At 48.8% G+C, this 18,980-nt stretch overlaps 1 protein-coding gene across 2 annotated transcripts in view; it reads left to right on the top strand.

The window, feature by feature from the left end:
* The first annotated feature begins 6,916 nt into the window (after positions 1-6,916).
* Positions 6,917-18,980, top strand: part of Smad3 (SMAD family member 3) — a 107,988-nt gene continuing 95,924 nt past the window's right edge. Inside the window, exon 1 of one of the 2 annotated variants that reach the window (XM_047537270.1) lies at positions 6,917-7,641. In XM_047537270.1, coding sequence (XP_047393226.1) covers positions 7,436-7,641 — 206 coding nt within the window. In that variant the 5' untranslated portion in view covers positions 6,917-7,435. The remainder of the gene's footprint in view (positions 7,642-18,980) is intronic. The other variant, XM_047537281.1, reaches the window with a different exon arrangement.

Raw genomic sequence — 18,980 nt, 5'->3', positions numbered from 1 at the left:
AGTTACCTCCTTTTTTTCAAGGTCGAATAATATTCTACTGTGTACATACAATGCAGTTACTTACCCATCTACCTGCTAATGGGCACTTGGGTTGGTTCCACTTTTTGGCTATTGTGAATAATATTGCTATTAATGTGGGTGTGCAAATATCTGTTCAAGTTCCTGCTTTTGATTCCCTTGGATATATACTCTACTGATTTTTTAAAGTAAAAACAACAGGTCAACATATTAAAAATAACAACGGTAAACAATCTCACCACTTTTATAGAACTATATTTCATTTCAGTGCATCCTCTTTAATGGCTGTTCATATACAACAAAGCAATGTTTTTGAGTCTTCTTGTCCTAGAAAACAGGAAAAGGAAAATGTAATGACCTCTATAAACATCTAGATACATATAAAATGTATGCAAAGACAAAAAACACACGTATGTGGGGTGAAAACTCACACATGTACCCATTTCATTTAAACAAGTAGGACTGGACTCTGAAAGAATGAGATCTGAATAGGAAGGGCCTGAGAGGCGTGGGCAGATGGAGACCACTAACGTGCACACACATCAGTGTCTCAATATTACCCGCATGTACAGAGAGAGTGATCAAGACACCTGGACACAAACAGTAAAATTAAAAGCATGCACACACAACCCCATAGTACCAAGATCCTCTCTTGGCCCCTGACCCCCAGACATGCAATTTTCAAAGGCCAGGAAGGAGTTCCTGCAAGTGAACTCAAGATAGCTCCATGTACCCTTGCCCTGGGCTCCAGTGGGCCTGGACTGTCCTTGAACCGCAGCCACGCCCTATGTCTAATCCCTGCTTCACACCTCTCTGAATCAGACCTGGTCCTTCTTAGTGCCTTCCTTGACCAGTATCTATCCCCAGCTCCTTCTGACCTGATTTTCTAGGCATGCTCTGCCATCCACACTGGGCACCATGCTGAGAGCTCTGGGGACAGAGAACCCCAGGTGGGGCTTGTAGTCAGGGATCAGCAATCCAGGGTCAGTCCAGTTTTGGTCAATAGCAGCTCAACTCCCTGCTGTCCAGGTCCCTCCTTCCTGAAGCAGCAATAACAATCATCTTGTAGAGACTGTGAGAACTTTAAATATGACCACATCCTTGAAGTCCCAGGCCCAGAGCCTGGCACAGAGCAAACCCACAAATGGCGTCAGTCTGCTGCCTTCTGCTCCCTAAGCTATCAGAGGGGGTGATGCCTGAGCCTGCACTGTCCTAGGGATGCTGTGAGACAAACATTTTAGATAATGTCTCCAAAGGTGAAAAGTCATGATCCTCAACTGAATTGGGCTGGAAGCCACAAGCACTGTCCTTTGAACAGACCAGAGAAAATGAGCATGTGTACTAACACAGAGCATCTTACAACGTGCAGCTCTCAAGCAGAAGGGTAAGCATCAATCATTAAAGATCCCTGAACTCACTCATTCATTTCCCATCTTTAGCCTCATCCCTTATTCCCATATACCCACCCTTGAATACCTATTCTACTGTGTTCAGCGTACCTAATTTATTCCTATTGATTTTTATTGTGGAAAAAATATATAACATTTATCATTTTAAGTGTACAGTCTATGACAGTAAGTACATTCAAATTGTTGTTTGACTATTCCCACCTTCCACCCCCAGACCTTTGTCACCTTCCCCACCTGAAATTCCACATCCATTCAACCACAATTCCACATTCTCCTTTCCCTCAGACCCTGGCAACTTCCATCTGCACTGTTTCTAAGAATCTGACTAGTCTAAACAGAGCGTGGTGGCACACCCCTGTGATCCCAGCAGCTCTAGAGGCTGAGGCAGGAGGATCACAAGTTCAAAGCCAGCCTCTGCAACTTACCAAGGTCCTAAGCAACTTGAGACTCCTTTCTCTAGGTAAAATACAATAAGGGCTGAGATGTGGCTCAGTGGTTAAGCTCCCTGGGGCTGAATTCCTAGTACCAAGAAAAAAAAAATCTGACTATTCTAGGTATCTCTGTAAGTGGAATTATACAATGTGAGATCTTTTTGTGACTGGTTTATTTCACTTAGCATAATGTTTTTAAGGTTTATTTATGTTGTAGCACTAATCAGAATTTCATTGTATGTATATGTCACATATTTCATTGGTTGCACACACAATTTTTTAAATCCACTCATCTGTTGGTGGGCATTTCAGTTGTTTCCACGTTTGGCTATTGTGAACAATGCTGCTAAGAACATGGCATGCAAATATCTGAGCACCTGCTTTCATTTATTTTATGTATATACCCGGAAGTGGAATTGCTGGATCATATGGTGATCATGTAGTGATCATAGTGGACTTTTTGAGGAAGCGCCATACTGGTCTCCACAGAGGCAAGTACCATTTTACATTCCTACCAGCAATGTGCAAGAATTTCAATTTCTTTACATCTTCTTACAACAATTGTTACTTCTGTTTTTTTTTTAAAAAAAGAATAGCCTCTTTTTGGGTATGAAGTAGTCCAATGTGTTTACCTTTTTGTTTGTATGATGACTTCTTTCAAGATATACATAGTTGTTTTGTATGTGATTTTTAAAACTTTTTTTAGTTACAGATGGGCACCATGCCTTTATTGTATTAATTTTTTTATGTGGTGCTGAGGATTGAACCCATTGCCTCATGCATGCTTTGCAAGCACTCTACCACTGAGCTACAACCTCAGTCGTGTATGTGATGTTTTACACAAGTAGCATTATGCTATTCATTTCACTGTGGCTATTTTCCCTACAAACTGTTTTTAGGAATCATCCATTTGTCCTATGTACATGAAACTTCTAGCTCTTGCTGTGATGGGTTGACAGATCTGGCTCCATGGGAATGTTATGTTCCCAGACTATGGGGGAAATGACTGGACAGACTCCATTTTACTCTAAGACTCCATGTTATGTAGGAAATAAACTTCTCCCATGGGAACACTCTGCCTCTGTGCCCATCATCAGTTGCTTAGCATGACATGGTTAGCAATACAAAATGACAATTCTTATGTAATGAAAAATTGTTCTCTTTTGATTCTTACTGCTCCTAAACAATGTACCATGTGAATGGTAATTGTGTGGATATTAGTAACCATTCTTCAGTTTGTACCTAGGTAAGGGTCATTTTGACCCACTTCCCCCTCTGTTGATTATCTCATGATGTTAGTTTGTAATTTTGAATCATAGTAACAGACACTTATGATTGATGTGATTTTTGGTATAAGAACCCCTACAACCCTATGGTCGGGGCTGTTCTCCCAATAGCCATTTTTGGCATTGTTGAGACAGTCAGCTGGCTGGCTTAATAAAGACTCTCAAATTTGGACTTCTCACTGGTGATCGGTCTGTTCTTAAGTTGTGCCCCATAACATTGCATGGTACTCTATCCTATGCATCAGTCATATCCATGTATGTTGAGAATTATGTGCTCTCTACATATCCAATTTAAACTGATTTCACACATAATCCTAAGTTTATTACCATTCCCATTCTATAGTGGAGGAAACTGACACATAAGGAGTTAAGGAAGTGCCCAAAGTCACACAGCTGGAACTGGTGGAGCTGAAGTTTAACCCAAGTTGTCTGGTACCAGGAGAGCCCGCTGTGTAAGGTGCTATAAACAGTTACAGAGACCTGGTTGGAGGCAGAGGCCCTGTCCCGGGTGAGGGCACACTAATGAGAGTCCTAGTTCCAACCTGGTCACCTACCTTCACAGTGCAACTCACCTCCCTTCCTCAGATAACCCTTTTCTGTCTATGTAAGATGAAGACAGAACGATCCCAAAGTTCTTTCTAGATTCACCATTTGCTGATTAAACGCCCTTTAGCTAGTGGGAAAAAACCATAATCGAAGTCAAGTGTTCATTTCTCTCCAAAGCTCCACCTGGGAGCTGCTCCAAACATGCTCTGGCTTGTCTGTCTGGAAGCTCCTGATAGGGCTGACTATTCCCAGGGAGACAGAGCCACGCCTCCACCCCCATCCCACCTCTCCTGAACTTTGCACTTACCATGATGAAAAATTAACTGGGCTAATGTTTCTCTTCCAAGGACAAGGACAACCTCTGCAAAGCAGGCCTGGCTGGGCCCCAGGAGACCAGGCACCAGAACAGAGTTGCATCCACTGGGAGCCACTTGCCCACTATGGCCCAAACTGGTGAGGGTGTGTAAGGGTCTCTTGGCACTGAGAGAAAGCAACTCCTCACTCCTCCTAGAGGGCTTTGTGACACAAGGCTTGTGCTCCAACTTTTCTCATGGAAAGACTAAGGCTGGAGGAGAAAGAGCTAGCCCAGAGACAGCACTGTCAGATTCCCATGTGGGTCCAGCATTATTTTTCTGCACACTCAGCAGTCCCTGTCACACCAATGATGGCTTGGAAAGGAAATGTTGCAAAGCGTGCATGGTTCAGTCACACTAACTAGTTGGCTGACTAGTTATTTCCTCCCCTCAGGAAAATGAGGGGGTTGAACAAGGGGTCCTTCCAAAGCCATGAGTTTAGAAGGTGCGGTACATACCAGGCCCTTCCACTCCATTTAACGCTCAAATCTCTCTTGGGCTGCTTACCTCCATAGTGCAAATTGACTCTCTTTTGTGTAAGATGAGGGGTTGCACTGGAGGAGGATGAGTACAAGGCTTTTTTTTTTTTTTTTTTTTTAATTCACCACTGTGCACAGGAAGAACCCTTATTTCCATTCTTCCAGCTGAGAGAACTGATGCTCAGCAAGGTGAAGGAGGGAAAGAGTCAGGATCCAAAGCCACGTTAGTTGGTGATGGAGCCTTAACTTGTATTCCAGCTGACTCTCAAGGGCTGCCTTGCTGGATTTGAGGTTCAGGTTAAAATTAACCTTAATCTGCAAGATGATGACTGCAAGGGTCCCTTTGTATCCTCTGCCCACTCAGGCACACACTGACCCCACTCCTTGGTGCTTCTCTAGGTCCCTTGTGGTTAGCCACCTTTATCTTTCTTTCAGAGTTCCCAGACAGACCTGAGCAGGAGGGCTGCATTGAGATGCTCCATAGATGCACTGGATGAACTCAGCTCCCTGCAGCACACCAATCCTGTGGTCCCAAGGTGTGGTCTACTACTCCACAGCTACTGGCTCTCTGTGAGGCTTTCACATTAGGGTCCCACAGCAGAACTAGGAGGCTGTGGGGAAAGCTATTTGTAGCCCCATGTCACCACAAGCAAACATTTCTTAAATTCTCACAATAGTGTGCCTGTAAAAAGAACTTTTGTTTTGCAAACAGCTCTCTTAAGTCATGTCTGCCTTGCTCTATGAGGCATCTGGATGCAGTGGCAATTTCGTGGACTAAAGCCTCACAAAGCCCTGAGCTCAAGTCCCAGCTCTGCCACGTGGGATCCTGAGGAGTAATCTCTCCGAGTCTCAGGTGCCTCATCCCTAGATGAGAGGAATAAGGACATCTACTTCAGGGACTACTGTGCAGATTACTTCAGAGGACAGCACTTGGGCTACCTGGAATGAAGACAGCAATTAATCAATGCCAACCGCGTTCAGTCCTTGTCTCTCTTGATAAGGGCTGGGAATAAGAGAGCAAAACGGAAGACTAGAGCTGCCACCAACAAATAGGAGGACCAGCAGCTCCACTGGGGCTCAAGATTTCTCCTTCCAGGTCTCAGCAAGCAGGGAGTTTGGAGAGGAAGGAGAAGCTGCAGCCCTTGACAGCTTGTGGGAGGCATCCTCTGTGAAAGGGCAAGGCCCCTGCAGCGTCTGAGCTGACTTTGTGGATCCGGCCACACCTCACAGAGCTTTGTAACGCCCCACCGGCTCCAGGGTTTGCAGATAACTTCTTTTCTCACCACGGGGGGTTTCCTGCTCTTAAAAACAAACAAAAGCCTTAGCCGCCGGGCTGCCTGATAGGGGAGGCGGCCGTAGGAGGAAGGCGCTGAAGGGCCTGTGGGCAGAGGCCCCTGAATTCTGCTGGTGGGAGAAAAGCCCCACAGCGCTCCAATGTGCCAATGTTCCTGGGCTTCCCACCTAAGATAACTTAAAAGCATATAAACTTCCAAGTACTCCTCTCTGTCCCCCGCCCTTTCTTGTTCATTGGTTTGGAAACAAAGCTCCCTCTCCTGTTATTGGGTATCGAATTTCAGATCCTTTCTGTATCATGAGTTTCTCCAATACCCGGTAAATTGCGCCCCAGATAAAATTCTAAATCACCCCCCCACCACGCATTTCTTCATGAACTCAACAGTTGTCTCTGAGGCCCATTTTCTAACAAGTGCTTGGTTCACAAGGCCCAAGAGACCCCGGACTCCAGCAATTGTTCAGGTTGTCACTGGGGTCCCCAATTCTCCACTTCTTTGAGTCTACTTTTTCCCCTCCCGACTCCCTCCTCCGCACACAGCCTCGGGGTTGTCAGTCGGAGTGATCTCATCGCTGAGAAAATAAAAACAGCCCCCGGATCGTTGGCGCCAGCCAAGGCCCCTGACCGAGATCAGCGCGCCCCGACTTCCAGGGCCTCGAACCTTCCGCGCACTCTGCGTACTGGGTCCGGGTCTTCTTAGGGCTGGCCGACGGCGCTAGTTAGCAGCGAGTCTAACCCTCTCAGGTCCGCAACTGCAACCGAGCTTCTTCAGCTTGGGATCCGAGAGAGGACGCGAAGCCCGAGTTCTGCCTTCCCGCCAGGGGCCCCTCTTGCCACCCCACTCCCAGAACTTCCTCCCCACGCCCGCACGGCTTCGGGCCGGGGCCGCAGCGGTGCCGGGTCGCCCACGTGGGCGTGTTGGGCGCAGGGCGGGGGCAGGCGGGTGTCCTCCCGGGAGCTGGGGGCGGGCAGGGCGCCCGAGGGAGGAGGCGGCGGAGGAGGCGGGGAGCCCCGGCGGCGAGGGGGCGGTGACAGCGCTTGGAAAGGAGGCTGCACGCGGATTTGCATGAAACATAGACTGGGAGCGGGCGGGAGCGGGAGCGCGGCGCACGCCCCGGACGGGCCCAGCAAACGAGCGAGCGAGAGCCGGCAGGAGGAGGAGGAGGGCAGCGAGGAGGCGAGGCCGCAGAGGCGGAGGGATCTGCGCATCAAAGCGAGCGAAGCGAGCAAAGTTTGGCTGGGGGCTGGACTTTCCTTCCCGGAGGCGGCACCCAAACAGCCACTCCGTGCGGAAACCCAAACTTTCTGCTGCCACTCCGAGTCTCGCGGCCGCCGCCTCCGCCCCGCGATTGGGGCCTTCCCGATCCGGCGCCGCTGCTGTCCACCGGCCCGCCTGCCCGGCGCAGCTCTTCTCTTTCTCGCCGGAGCCGCCCGGGCGCAGGGCGGTGCGCCGAGCCCCGCAGGCTGCAGCGCCGCGGCCCGGCCCGGCGCACCGGCAAGTTCGCCGAGAGTTGAGGCGAAGTTTGGGCGGCGCGGCCGGCCCCGGGCTCCGCGCCCCCGGCGTCCCGCCGCGCCCAGCCCCGCCGGGGGCGCCCCTTGCTTCTTGCGCTCCCTCCCCAACCATGTCGTCCATCCTGCCCTTCACCCCACCGATCGTGAAGCGCCTGCTGGGCTGGAAGAAGGGCGAGCAGAACGGGCAGGAGGAGAAGTGGTGCGAGAAGGCAGTCAAGAGCTTGGTTAAGAAGCTTAAGAAGACTGGGCAGCTGGACGAACTGGAGAAGGCCATCACCACGCAGAACGTCAACACCAAGTGCATCACCATCCCCAGGTGGGGGGCCCCTGGAGGACCCGGGGGGAAGCGCCGGCCCAACCCCCTGGTGCGGCGGGGCAGGCCCGACTAGGTTGGAAAGAGTAGGAGTGCGAGTGTGTGCGTGCGTGCGTGCGTGTATGTATGTGTAAGGGGGTGAGTGCGGGCAGGGAGGGAGTGGAGAGACCCCAAACAAAACCTTCTCTGAATTTGCCCAGATTCAGAGCCTGGGGCTTCCACGCGGCACTCTGATTTCCAGACCTCACATTTGTTTTCTACCTCCGGGAAAGGGGGTCCTTCTGGGATTGGATCCCCATCCTTGGAGCTGCGGGCTCCAAGTTGAGGCCCGCTTTGTTCGGCTCCGCGGGCCGAGCCCCTCCTCCGCCGCCGCCTCCCGCCCCGCGGCGGCCCGCGCTCGTGGAGGTGGTGGTGTCTCTCCCTTTCTTTTCTTCAGTGCTGTCCCCCCACTTCTTTCCTCTACAGGAATGCAGTCGGTACAGCTGGGGCTGTGGGTGAGGAGCGGGAGCCTGGTGATTGACAGATTCCTTCTTCGTTCTTTCTTTGCCTTTGGGATTAGCATTTTTATCGAGTATTTTTAGACTCGGTTGTGCCAGTCTCCCGCCCCCTGTGCATGCACGCACTTTAGTTGCAGCACGGAGCTCTGACTTTCAAGTGGGAGAGACGTGGCGGAAAATAGGGTCTTCTCCCCCCCGTTCCCACCCCACTCCTGACTTTCTGCCTTCTTTTTAGTCCGAGACTGCATATCGGTAGAAGAGAAGAGGCCAGCATCGGACAGATAACAAAACACGCCCCAAAGCGGCCTCACTTGGGCCCTCACATTCCTGTACAGCCTCCTTCCCAAAGCGCTTTGCCATCTGTCCGGACCTCCTTTATTCTTCCATCGCACTAGCTAGGTCGTTTTGGAGTTCACAGATGGCTGATAGAGGGGGTCAGTGACTTCTCTCCACTCCCAGGGTCTTCCTGAGTTTAGCTATGCCTGGCAGAGGATTGGGGCCGAAGTACCTTGATCTGTCTCTGCCCCTCAGTCCCGTTAAAGCCTGATTCTGAACCAAGGGTGAGAAAGAGTGTGTGTTGTTGGGTGGAGGGTGGGTTTCTTGGGGGTCCCAGGCTGCAGAAGGATGAATACAGGATTCCTGGGGCCTGAGTTTGGCAGGAATTGCCCTTCTCCCTTCTGGGCCAGGGGTACACTCCATCCTTGGCCACCTGCTTGGGGCAGCTGTGCAGAAGCTGCCAGCCGTTTCAAGCAGGCACAAAGCAACATCTGTCCATGGGAACCCAAGGCTGGCCTTCCCTGGAAATAAATGCCACATATGGTGGGAATGCTGACTTAAAAAATAGTTTTTTAAACTGGGTGGATCCAGTCAATAAAGGGGGAGGGAAGTCGGTGTGCTGTCTGGGGAGTGCGCTCTGGGCGAGTGATCAGGAGCCAGAATTGACTTCAGAGGAGGTGATGTGATGGTCAGAGAAATCTGGGTTTTGGTGCCAGCTGTGATTCTTAATTCTTTATTCTTTTGGTTCTGCTGGGGAAGTTGAGTGTGTGAGTGTGATACCTCTCTATCTGAGGAGGAGGTCTGTAAAAGCTGCCTTCTAATCTGCCTGTGTGCAGTGAGGACAAATGCTTCATGCATTGAAACAGAAAAGAAGTGGTATCAATTATAAAACACACAGCTGTGGAAAGTGTTTCACAATTTACATAGCGCTTTCACATAGTTTTATGAGGTCCTTGAAGGAAAGACGGAAAGAAAAAAAACCAAGCTCCGGAAAATAGATAAGGCAGGCTAAGATGATCTCGTTTTTAAAGTAGAGAAAACTTTGGAGGAGAGAGGTGGAAAGGCTGGACCGGGCAGACGTGGCATTCCGACCCAAGGTGCTCCTCTGCTACCCAGGCTACTCTGAGCATTCTCTGCTGAGTGCCGAAGCACCGTAGGCCTGGGGCAGGCGGTGTGGATCTCTGCTGGGAAGGTGATACTTTAACCTTTGGGCTGGTGACAGCTTGGAGAGACCTTGCCTTGGTAAAAGTTTGCCTCCTGCTGGAGATGGGGGTTTGCTGTGGTCTGCCTTTCCCTCTTCCATGGCCTGAGGCTTGTGACCCCTTGGAATGTTTGAGAATTCAAGCCACCTGCCCCTTCTCCTGACTTTGTTAGGACTGGGACATCTGCCTACCTGGAGAGGACTAATGCTAAAGGATTTTTTTTTTTTGTTTCCTTTTTTTCTTTATTTGTGGTGCTGGGGATGGAACCCAGGGCCTTGCATACAGTAGATAAGCACTCTGCCACTGAACCACACTCCCCGCTTCCCAGACCTAAGCAGATGTATATATATAAAATCTTTTCTCAGCTAGAGAAACCTAGGTACTTGGGTGGATCCAGACAAAATGAATTTCCATCCCTGGATTTTTTGCCCAAGCCACCTTATCTTCCTGGAGATAGCTGCTGCCATCTTGGTCATTGGTAGAAAACTACCAGGTGTTGGGGAGGTGGCCGACTGGCCTCATACAAGCCATATGTATACATCTGCCAAGCCCTGTTGGTTGTTTTATTGTCACATTGCTGTCTTCATACTGACTTTGAGAACCAGGGCTTTGGAAAGCAGACAAAGGAAAACGTTTAACTGTCATCCCCCTGTGTGTGGCGTGGGGCATGGGGTGCTTCAGAACACTGCAAGATCTGGACTCCGGGGTTTAAGGAGCCCTTAGTCTAAAGAGATTATGACAGGCAGATTTTGATTAATATGAAAGTGTGAGCAGCAGTGGCAACATTTGGCAATTACAGCTGGATACTAGGGATTTCCACACTGAATGGGGTTTCTCTGTTGCCCTGGCTTGAGCCGTTTTAGTGATCAGGACAGTGGGAGTAATGCAGACTTACTGGCATACAGGCTTAGGACTGTCGCAAAGATGGGCACCAGCAAAGTGGAGAGGGCTTGGTTTCGATAGAGGACAAAGTGGCTATCAGGATACCGAGATGTGGTGGATGGGCAGAATTTGGGATCAAGGGGGGGGGCGGAGCTACAGGTGTCTTCTCCCAAGTTCATAAAGAATGGGTTGAAGCCCTTGTCGTTGAGGGAATGTTAGGTCAGTCATAAGGAGTTGAACACGCTTAAACCTTCCTTTTCTCATATACACTGACAAGTTGTAGTAGCCATGCACAGTGGGGAACACCTGTAATCCCGGCTACTCAGGGGGCTGAGGCCAGAGGATTGCAAGTTGGAGGCCAGTCTGGGCAATTTGGCAAGACCCTGTCTCAAAATAAAAAAATTAAAAAGAAAAAAAGGGCTGGGGAATAGAGCTCAGTGGTAAGAGTTCCTTTGGGTTTAATACCCAGTACTGGGTGACCGGGGGAAGACACTGATAAGCTTCCAACAGTAGAATCCAGTTTGTTCAGGTTTGGAGGGGAATTTTGGCTTTCTTGTGTCAGTGTTAAGCCCAGAGACCAAAGGGAGAAGCGAACCGAACACTGGGTCTCACCCGCAGCATCTCCACCCTCCCTCCCTTCCTCCCTCCCTCCCTCCCTGTGCACCTGATCTTTTTATATATCCTCCTGTTATCTCCTAGGAATTTGCAAGCTCCTTTTGCCTGGGCGAGAGAGGAAAAGAGCCTCATAGTTAATACTCCTTTCTCAGGGTTCTGGCACAGACCAGTTACCAAGCTGCTGGGGTGCCCTCTTCAGTACCTTTCAGATCTCTCTAGCGTCTGGATCCTCCTACCTCTGGTGTGAACCGCTGGCAGCGAGCCCACTTGCAGCCTCCAGGAAGACGGTCCATCTTTCCCTTGCTCTTGTTGACCGTGATGAGGGGCACTCCACGTGGGTTCTGGAGGGAGGAGGGCCTGCAGGACAATGAGAAGCTGACCAGGGGGCTGATCCTGAGCTGTGGCTGAACCTAGGAGCCGCTTGACATTCCCTGGACATATGTCTGGGACCTTGGTCCTTACTGCTTACACCTGGGAGCTGCTGTTTGGGCTTGTGTGTGTCACACACAGCATCTTACTCACTGGGTCCCATCAGATATAACAGGACTAGATTTTGTTGATTGATTGATATTTATTAGACCTCTCCCATATCTGAGTCAATACTACAGGCACCAGGGGAGGGTGCAGAGTTAAATTTGAGAAGGTCCCTTGTGGAGAGCTTATAGTTCAGTAAGGGAACCATGAAGAGGATGTTATTTAAGTGAATTGCTCTTTCTTTTGTATTCTCAGCAATCAGAAGAAATATGAGATCTGGTATGGAGGGATTTTGCGGAGCCGGGGACTGTGATGCACCTTTTAAATGTTGTAGAAGTCACTGTGGTAGAAAATTAAGTAATGACTGCCATCTGTTTTCCCTGGGAAAGCTTGGAATTTAGGTCCTGCACCTGCCATTTTACTACCTGCGTGGATTTGGGGATTCACTTAATGCTTCAGAGCCTTCCTGTCTGAACCTGTACAATCAGGATGAGATAAAGCCTGTGGAAATGTTTTGTAAACCAGAGAGCTGGAGAGATGTGTACGTTTAGGCTTCTGTCTGTATTGCGCATTCATGATGGAATCATTCAATCGTGTATCGGGTCCCTCCTATAATGACCAAACAGGGCCCCTGTGCTCAAGGAGCTGCTGTTTAGGGCAGGGGGCAGACTTGCCCCAAAATATAGGGCAGAGCCACAGCCAAGGGACACATAGGGTACCTGGTAGTAGGGGGACACACAGCTGTCTGTGGAGGAGGTGTAGAGGCAGCAAATCAGTGTCTAATGGGAAACCAAGAAGAGGACCAGAATTATGATCATGGGAACATTTTGGTTCATGGGGAGAATTTCCCATAAGAATAAGAACATGTTTAACTTTTGCTTTTTACTAGACTGAGTGCTGCTGTGAATGTCACCGTGTCACTTGCATGGAAGGGCTAGCGTGACCTGGGGGCTGCATCTTACTGCACTGTTAAGTGTTTCCTCTTTCAAGTAAAAAGTAATATATTACTGTAAACCTGAAATTCAGGTTCCCTGAATGAATGGGAGCAGGGCCTTGAGATAACTTAGCTCCAAAATATGATAAAAATAAAGAGTTGACAACTTGCAGATGGTTGTGGAGGCTTAGCATTTCAGTTTGGATGTGACCTAGTATTTTATTTCTCTGGTTAACACTTCATGAAAATAAGTTTTGTAAGCCTGAGTTTCTGAAGGGACATGAGAACTTTTAATAATGTGTTTTTAAAAATCCTTTGCAAGAATCTAGTTTTAAATGATCATTTTAATCATGGAAAAAAGTTGATGAATACAGTAGTCACTTAGTTTTGATGAGAAATGCAAGAAATTGATGAAATCTACAGAATTTGGTTCTCGTTTATCACATCAGGAATCCAATTAAAATGAGTTTTGAAAAAATAAACATTGGTTTAATAATGTAAACTTGTGATGGCTGTATTATTACAATGGAAATAAGATTAACACGATTTAATGCACTGAACGACCATTAATTTCTACTGGTTAATTTATTAGGTGGTTTTAATGCCATGTGATGCACTATATAGCTATTATTCTGCGAGAGCTCCTTTATGAAATAAATAGGATTCTCCTATTACCTTCCCTACCTTCTCCACCTCCCCACCAGCCTCCTGTCAATGCATTAAGTTCTGTGAGGTTGGAATGCTCTAATTAAGTTTTGCCCTTGTCTCCTTTCCTGTAGTGACAGCTTAAAAGCAAAACAAGAAAACGACTCCATTCCTTCCACCAGCCCACATCTGATAGGACTGACAGGCTGGAAGGAGCTCTGCCCAGGAGCCGCCTAGGGCAGGCGGTCTGGCCTGCGGGAGTTCCCGGGAGCTCAGCAGCCTTTTGCAGATACAGTAGTGAGTGCTGTGTGGACCGGACAGCTGCTTCCTGAGAAGGGCTGTGATCTTCTCTTGCCCCCTGAGATGCTCCTGGACCAGGGGCAACAGTCTTCGAATCCCCCCACACCATCTTTAAGCACAGTAGTTCCTGGAAATTGTCGAAAGTTGTCATGCTAAGCCCACCCCACTGGAGTTCGGTTTTTAATTTTACTCAATTTCAAGTTTTAGAAACAAGAAGATCCAAAGACCTTGTTCAGTTCATTCTTACCCTTTCCTTCAATGTACCTACCAAATGCTGTCCCCCTGTGCTGGGTAACAGGGACCAAAGAGTGAATGAGGCGGGTACCATCCCTGCCTTTCCGTAGCCTCTAGTTCACTGGCTGGTGAACACAGGTTCTTTGGAGTTGTAATAATGCTGTGTGTGTTCAGTCTAGAGCTAATTTGTAAATGCTGTTTTCTTGGTGTTAAGAAATCAAATCCCCCAAGCTCTGTAGTTTATGGACTCCTGACAAAGGTAACTCTGTGTGTGTGTGTGTGTGTGTGTGTAAAACATTATTCTTTGTTTTGACTTAATTAACAGTTTGAGGAACAACAAATCTGCAGCACCGGGCCACACTCTGCTGCCGATGATCGGAGGCCCCTGCTGTACACGGCAGCCTGGCACAGTGGCCCACTGCTACACAATGTTTTGACAGAGAGACTCAGTTTAAAATGAAAACACAGTAGAAGCCTATTAATTAGGAAGTTCAGCTAATTCTGGACTATGCTAACGTTTCTTTAGCAGGTTTTTTCCTCCCCATAAATGCTACCAGAGAAAAATTACTGATAAGCAAGGTTTTGGGGGCAATAGGCAGAAGACTTGGGTAGGTTCTAGACCTAACTCTGTTTTGGATTAACTGTGTGACCTGGGGCAAGTCACATAACTTCTCTGGGCCTGAGATATTCTCAAGTGGAAAAGAGACTGGACAAGCTCTAGTGGAAGACTTCTCTAATTCTAACTCGATCTTCATGTAAGCATTTTGGACACTCTTGTTTGCACACAACAGCCATTCAGTGAATCCCAGATCTTAAATATTAGTGTTCTAAGACCTTTTAGCTTGGTGTCAGTTTATGTAAATGAAAATAATAAAACTGCAACTCAGTCTTTAATTTGGTTGTTTTCCTCCTTTGTTGTCCCCACTTCTTCCTTCCCTGGGAGTCTAAATCAGTGAAATTTAACTACAAAGGAATATGAAAATAATTGACCCCAAGGATAAAGACGAGGAGGCTGTGTGTCTTGCGATGCTGTGAGCAATTTTTCTTCCTTTGTTGCTATTTTCAGCTATTCTCAGAGCAGGAAGTTTTCTTAAACTAATGACCACAGATGCCTAAAAATGGTGACATGTAAGAGGTAGGCATTATGGAGGATACCTGCGGAAAATGTTTGCTCATATGTCAGCGTTTACCCAGGAAGCTTCCTTTATTTATTTTCAAACATCTATATAAAGAAAGACTACACTTGATTGCGTAAGCACAAGCCTTTTGTCGGGCAGCGTGGAGGTTACAAGTTGAAACCCCAGCTGGGAAATGAAAAGTGAGTTTCTTCCGCAAGCAGGTCCTTCTCTGTGTCACATGGCTCTCAGGGCTGGCGAGTTTTTCTCTTGAGTGCTTTGCTGGGCGTTTAGGGCTGGGATATTGTTTAAGAAACACTGCGTGTGGGTTTGCCGTGGAAACCTGCAGAGCGATCAACCCTGTGGCTTTCAGGCTAAGCGTTGTGTCGCCAGCTGCCCGGCGGCTGAGTTGTAGCTTGGAGGGGCCACCATTATTTTTTTTTTTTTTTGAGAACCAGGCTTTTGAGAAATAGTAATGCTTTTTGGGTGTGTGTTTTTAAAGATCTGTTTTTAACGCTGTCACGGCTCAAAAATGCCAAAAGGCATTTTTTCCTTAAAAAATCACCTCTGGGCTAAACCCAAATGTGGAGTAACGGATCCAGAAAGGACTTTTTGAGTAGCTACGAGTGGCTGAGAGCTGAGCTGATGATGGACGTTGGGTTTTTCCTTCGCCTTCATTCTCTCCTATTGTAATCTTTGCTAGCCTCAGTGGATTCAGACTCCAGTGCATTTCACTTCTCTACACTCACAAGAGGATAGGGAGGATTTGAGTTTGCTCTGCTACCCCTTTAAATTTTGTGTGTAGCCATTTCCCTCTCTCCAGAAGGTTCTTCACATGTTACCTGGGGAGCACGGGGTAGAGGAGGACAGGAAATACACAGTAACACAGAAAGAGTGATCCCTTTGAGTCTGACAGCTACTAGCCATGTGGTGACCTCAGAGCTTCAACTTACTGAGACCCAGTATCCCCTTCTGTAAAGTGGGATTGGGACCACCTGTCCCATATAAATCAACCTAAATGAGATAAGATAGATCAAGGACTTGGTATTTGTAGCTCATAGCACATAGTAGGTGTTCAGTGAATGCTTGTTTTCCCTTTCAAGGGGGAAATTGGGCTTATGGTGTCAATCAGCTTCAGCAGGGGATCCCTGTGACCCCTTGTGCTCAGGGTTCACCATTTAGAGGACCTCAGTTTATGCAGTGAGAGGCTGAACTTTCAACGTACCTCAAGAGTACACCGCCACCGTGCTGCTTGTTGATTTAGGACTGTTGAAAGACAAACAATTCATAATTCTTTGGTGGTTCTTCCTTCCCTGCTCACCTTCTCTACTGCCATTTTTAAAACTGTTTGGCTGACTAAAAATAATAGTACTGAAAACAGACTTTGATGAATCAGTGCTGCTAGGGCGGGGGATGGGCAAGATCCTGAAGCAGAAAGGCCGTGACTCACGCGCTGGTCACCGATAGCTGCCCGTAAGTGTGTGGAAGTGTGTGATGTTTATTGTTGCTGGTGTTTTCTCGAGACCCAGTTGGGAGGCAGTTCCGGCTCTCCCTGAAGTACTATGGCCCCAGTTTGGGCTATTAAGCGAGAATGGTCAGCTTCAGACACTCACGGCTCTTCAATGGCCTGGACCTGGGTGGTGGGACTTTTGACTGCCCCTAGAGCTGTGTGAGCCTAGGAAGTCATGCCTTGGCCCTCCCCCTGGCTAGACCTCTCTTCATGGGGCAAGGAGTGTGTAGGGCCAAGGGACAGGCCCATCTCAAACCTGCACCTCCTCCATCTAGACTGTACCCGGGACTCTGACCCTTCAGTTCACTGCTCCAGTGTCTGCTTTTAAGTCCTACCTGGGCCTCTTCCTCAGGCCCCTCTGCCTGAGGTCAGATGGTGTGTGCCATGGACAGTGGGTGCATCTGTGGGCCTGGGTGCTGGGTGGGAGGTGCAGGGCCTGGTGGAGGGATCAGCTGGATCTGGGACTTATGTCCTGGGGAATCCAAATGGTGTTTGTGAGGCCCCCAAAGTGGAGGATGATGCTGGGAGTAGGTTGTGACCCAGGGCTGGTTCACCGTGGGCTTCCCCATTCCATTGTGAAGCCAAGGGATCAGAAAATTCCAAGATCGAACCTGGTCTTCTAGGTCACGTTAAGCTCTCTGTCAAGGTAGGATGCCGGAACACATTCCAGCTCACAGTTTGTTCCCTCAGTCTCTCTCTTTGAAATATGGCATGGGATGCAGGCCTGTGTGGCTGCTCTTGCTCAGGGGCCATTGATAGTAGTGGCAAGCCTACTTTTAGCACCATCCATTTAGTTGTGTGGCCACAACTGAGGCCCAGCCCAGGTGGCACCAGGGTATGCATAGAATTATGGAAATGTCTGCAGGAGTTGATCACCCTCACCCTGAGCCTCGACCGGAGGAAATGAAATGCAGGTCTGGGAGCAGGTGCCCCTAGTGCAGCTGTCCCTCCCAGGAGTGGTGCAGAGAGCTGGATGCTGACTGTGCACTTGTGTGTGAGAAACATTTATGGAGCACCGACTTTAGCCTCGGCCTTGGGGGACACAGATGAAGCCCTGTCTCTGAACTGCCTGGAGGCAAAAGGGACACCAGTAACTAGTGCAGTTGCTCGGCCCCTTGGGGAGGCAGTTCAGTAAAGGTCAAAGAGCCCAGAGGAGGAGCAGCCATCCTGGGGGAGTCAGAAGGTTCCACAGAGGAGGTGATGTACCAGTGGGGTCTCCAAGGATGGATAGAAGTGTGGGAGACTGCAGAGAGAGCAAGCCAGACAGAGTTGGAAAAGGCCTGGTGTCTGGGGACAGCAGAGCAGCTCAGGGTGGCCAGAGGATGGAAGAGGGAGCGGCCAGAGAGGAAGGGAGAAGGATGTTGCCAAGCCCTTTGGGCGGCCAGGCTTGGCCCCTGGACTGTGCTCTGTAAGCCTCCAGGAGATTTTAAAGTGGGGAAGTGGCGTGGCTGAAGCCTCTCCCGTTCCTATTTCATTTCTGCCCCTGGCCCCATGGCCAGTAACGGCAGGTTTTCTGCCCGAGTTATCCAGGTCAGAGTCATAATCCCTTACTCCACCATGTGGACAGCTTTAGGCTATGTCTGGACCAGGTCGAAAATAGTGTTTTGTTGGCTGTCAGGAGAGAAGACGCGTTGTTCAGCCAGGAGGGCTCTGGGAGCTGAGTGTTCAGGTATTAACCAGTGACTCATGTCATGAATTCCTTGGGAAGTGAAGTAGAATGTTGCTGAGCTTCATCTGCTGCCTGCTGTCCCCAAGCGAAGCCTCCAGAGTGGGAGCCGGGCCCCTCTCTGGGTCTCCCTGGGCCTGGTCCAGCCTTTTCGAGGACTGTGGCAGGTCAGTGTCAGCATTTCTTCATGGCTGACCCCTTAGGCCAGGCTTTCCCTATTGCTGCTGTCTCTGCAGCCGCAGGCTCATGAAATGGTATCAGTGTGTTAAAAACGTTATATTCCCAATAAGAGAGTAAATAGTTTGCTTAGATCAGTGTTGTTCATTTATTTTTGTCATTGAGAACTAACAAGTCACGTTGACCATTTAGACATTGTTTAAAGTCATTTTCTTTGTTTTTGATAATCTAAGTTGAGGGATTTTTTAAAGATGGAGTTGTGTATCCACAGACAGGTTCTAGTATGCATGGACCATTCTGGGAACTTGCTAGGAGCCTGCTACTGAAAGTGAGATGAAGATGGCATGTGGCAGAGGATCACCCTGGGTTCCCATCCCTGCTCCTGGTCTGACTTGACGGCGCTGGACATGGTGGCCCAGTCCCTCAACTCCTCTGGGCCTCTCTTCCCTCATGAGTAAAATGGAGAAAATAAGACCTCCCTCCCTAGGCTTGTTGAAGTCGATTATTTAGACCCTTTATGTGTAAAAAGCAGTTTTCAAGGTACAAAATGTTAATCAGTGTCACCTCTGTTACTTTGCGAAGCCCAACTCTCCAGTGTGCTGAAGACCCCTGCCGGCAGTGATGGACTTAAGCTCCTCAGTGAAGGCCCAGATTTCACAGAGAAAATCATAGAGTGCACAGATTGGATAGGGGAGTGAACTCCACACACACATGCTCCGCCTCTTGCCCTGGAAGCTCAGCTGGGCTACTGCTCTTGTTTTGATCAAGTGTTTGAGTCTGAAGACGTCAGGGCTGGAGGTACTGGCCTTCAGCAT

This window comes from Sciurus carolinensis, chromosome 2, assembly GCF_902686445.1.
Source record: "Sciurus carolinensis chromosome 2, mSciCar1.2, whole genome shotgun sequence".
Taxonomy (NCBI): Eukaryota; Metazoa; Chordata; class Mammalia; order Rodentia; family Sciuridae; genus Sciurus; species Sciurus carolinensis.
This window is presented reverse-complemented; position numbering and strand designations above follow the sequence as displayed.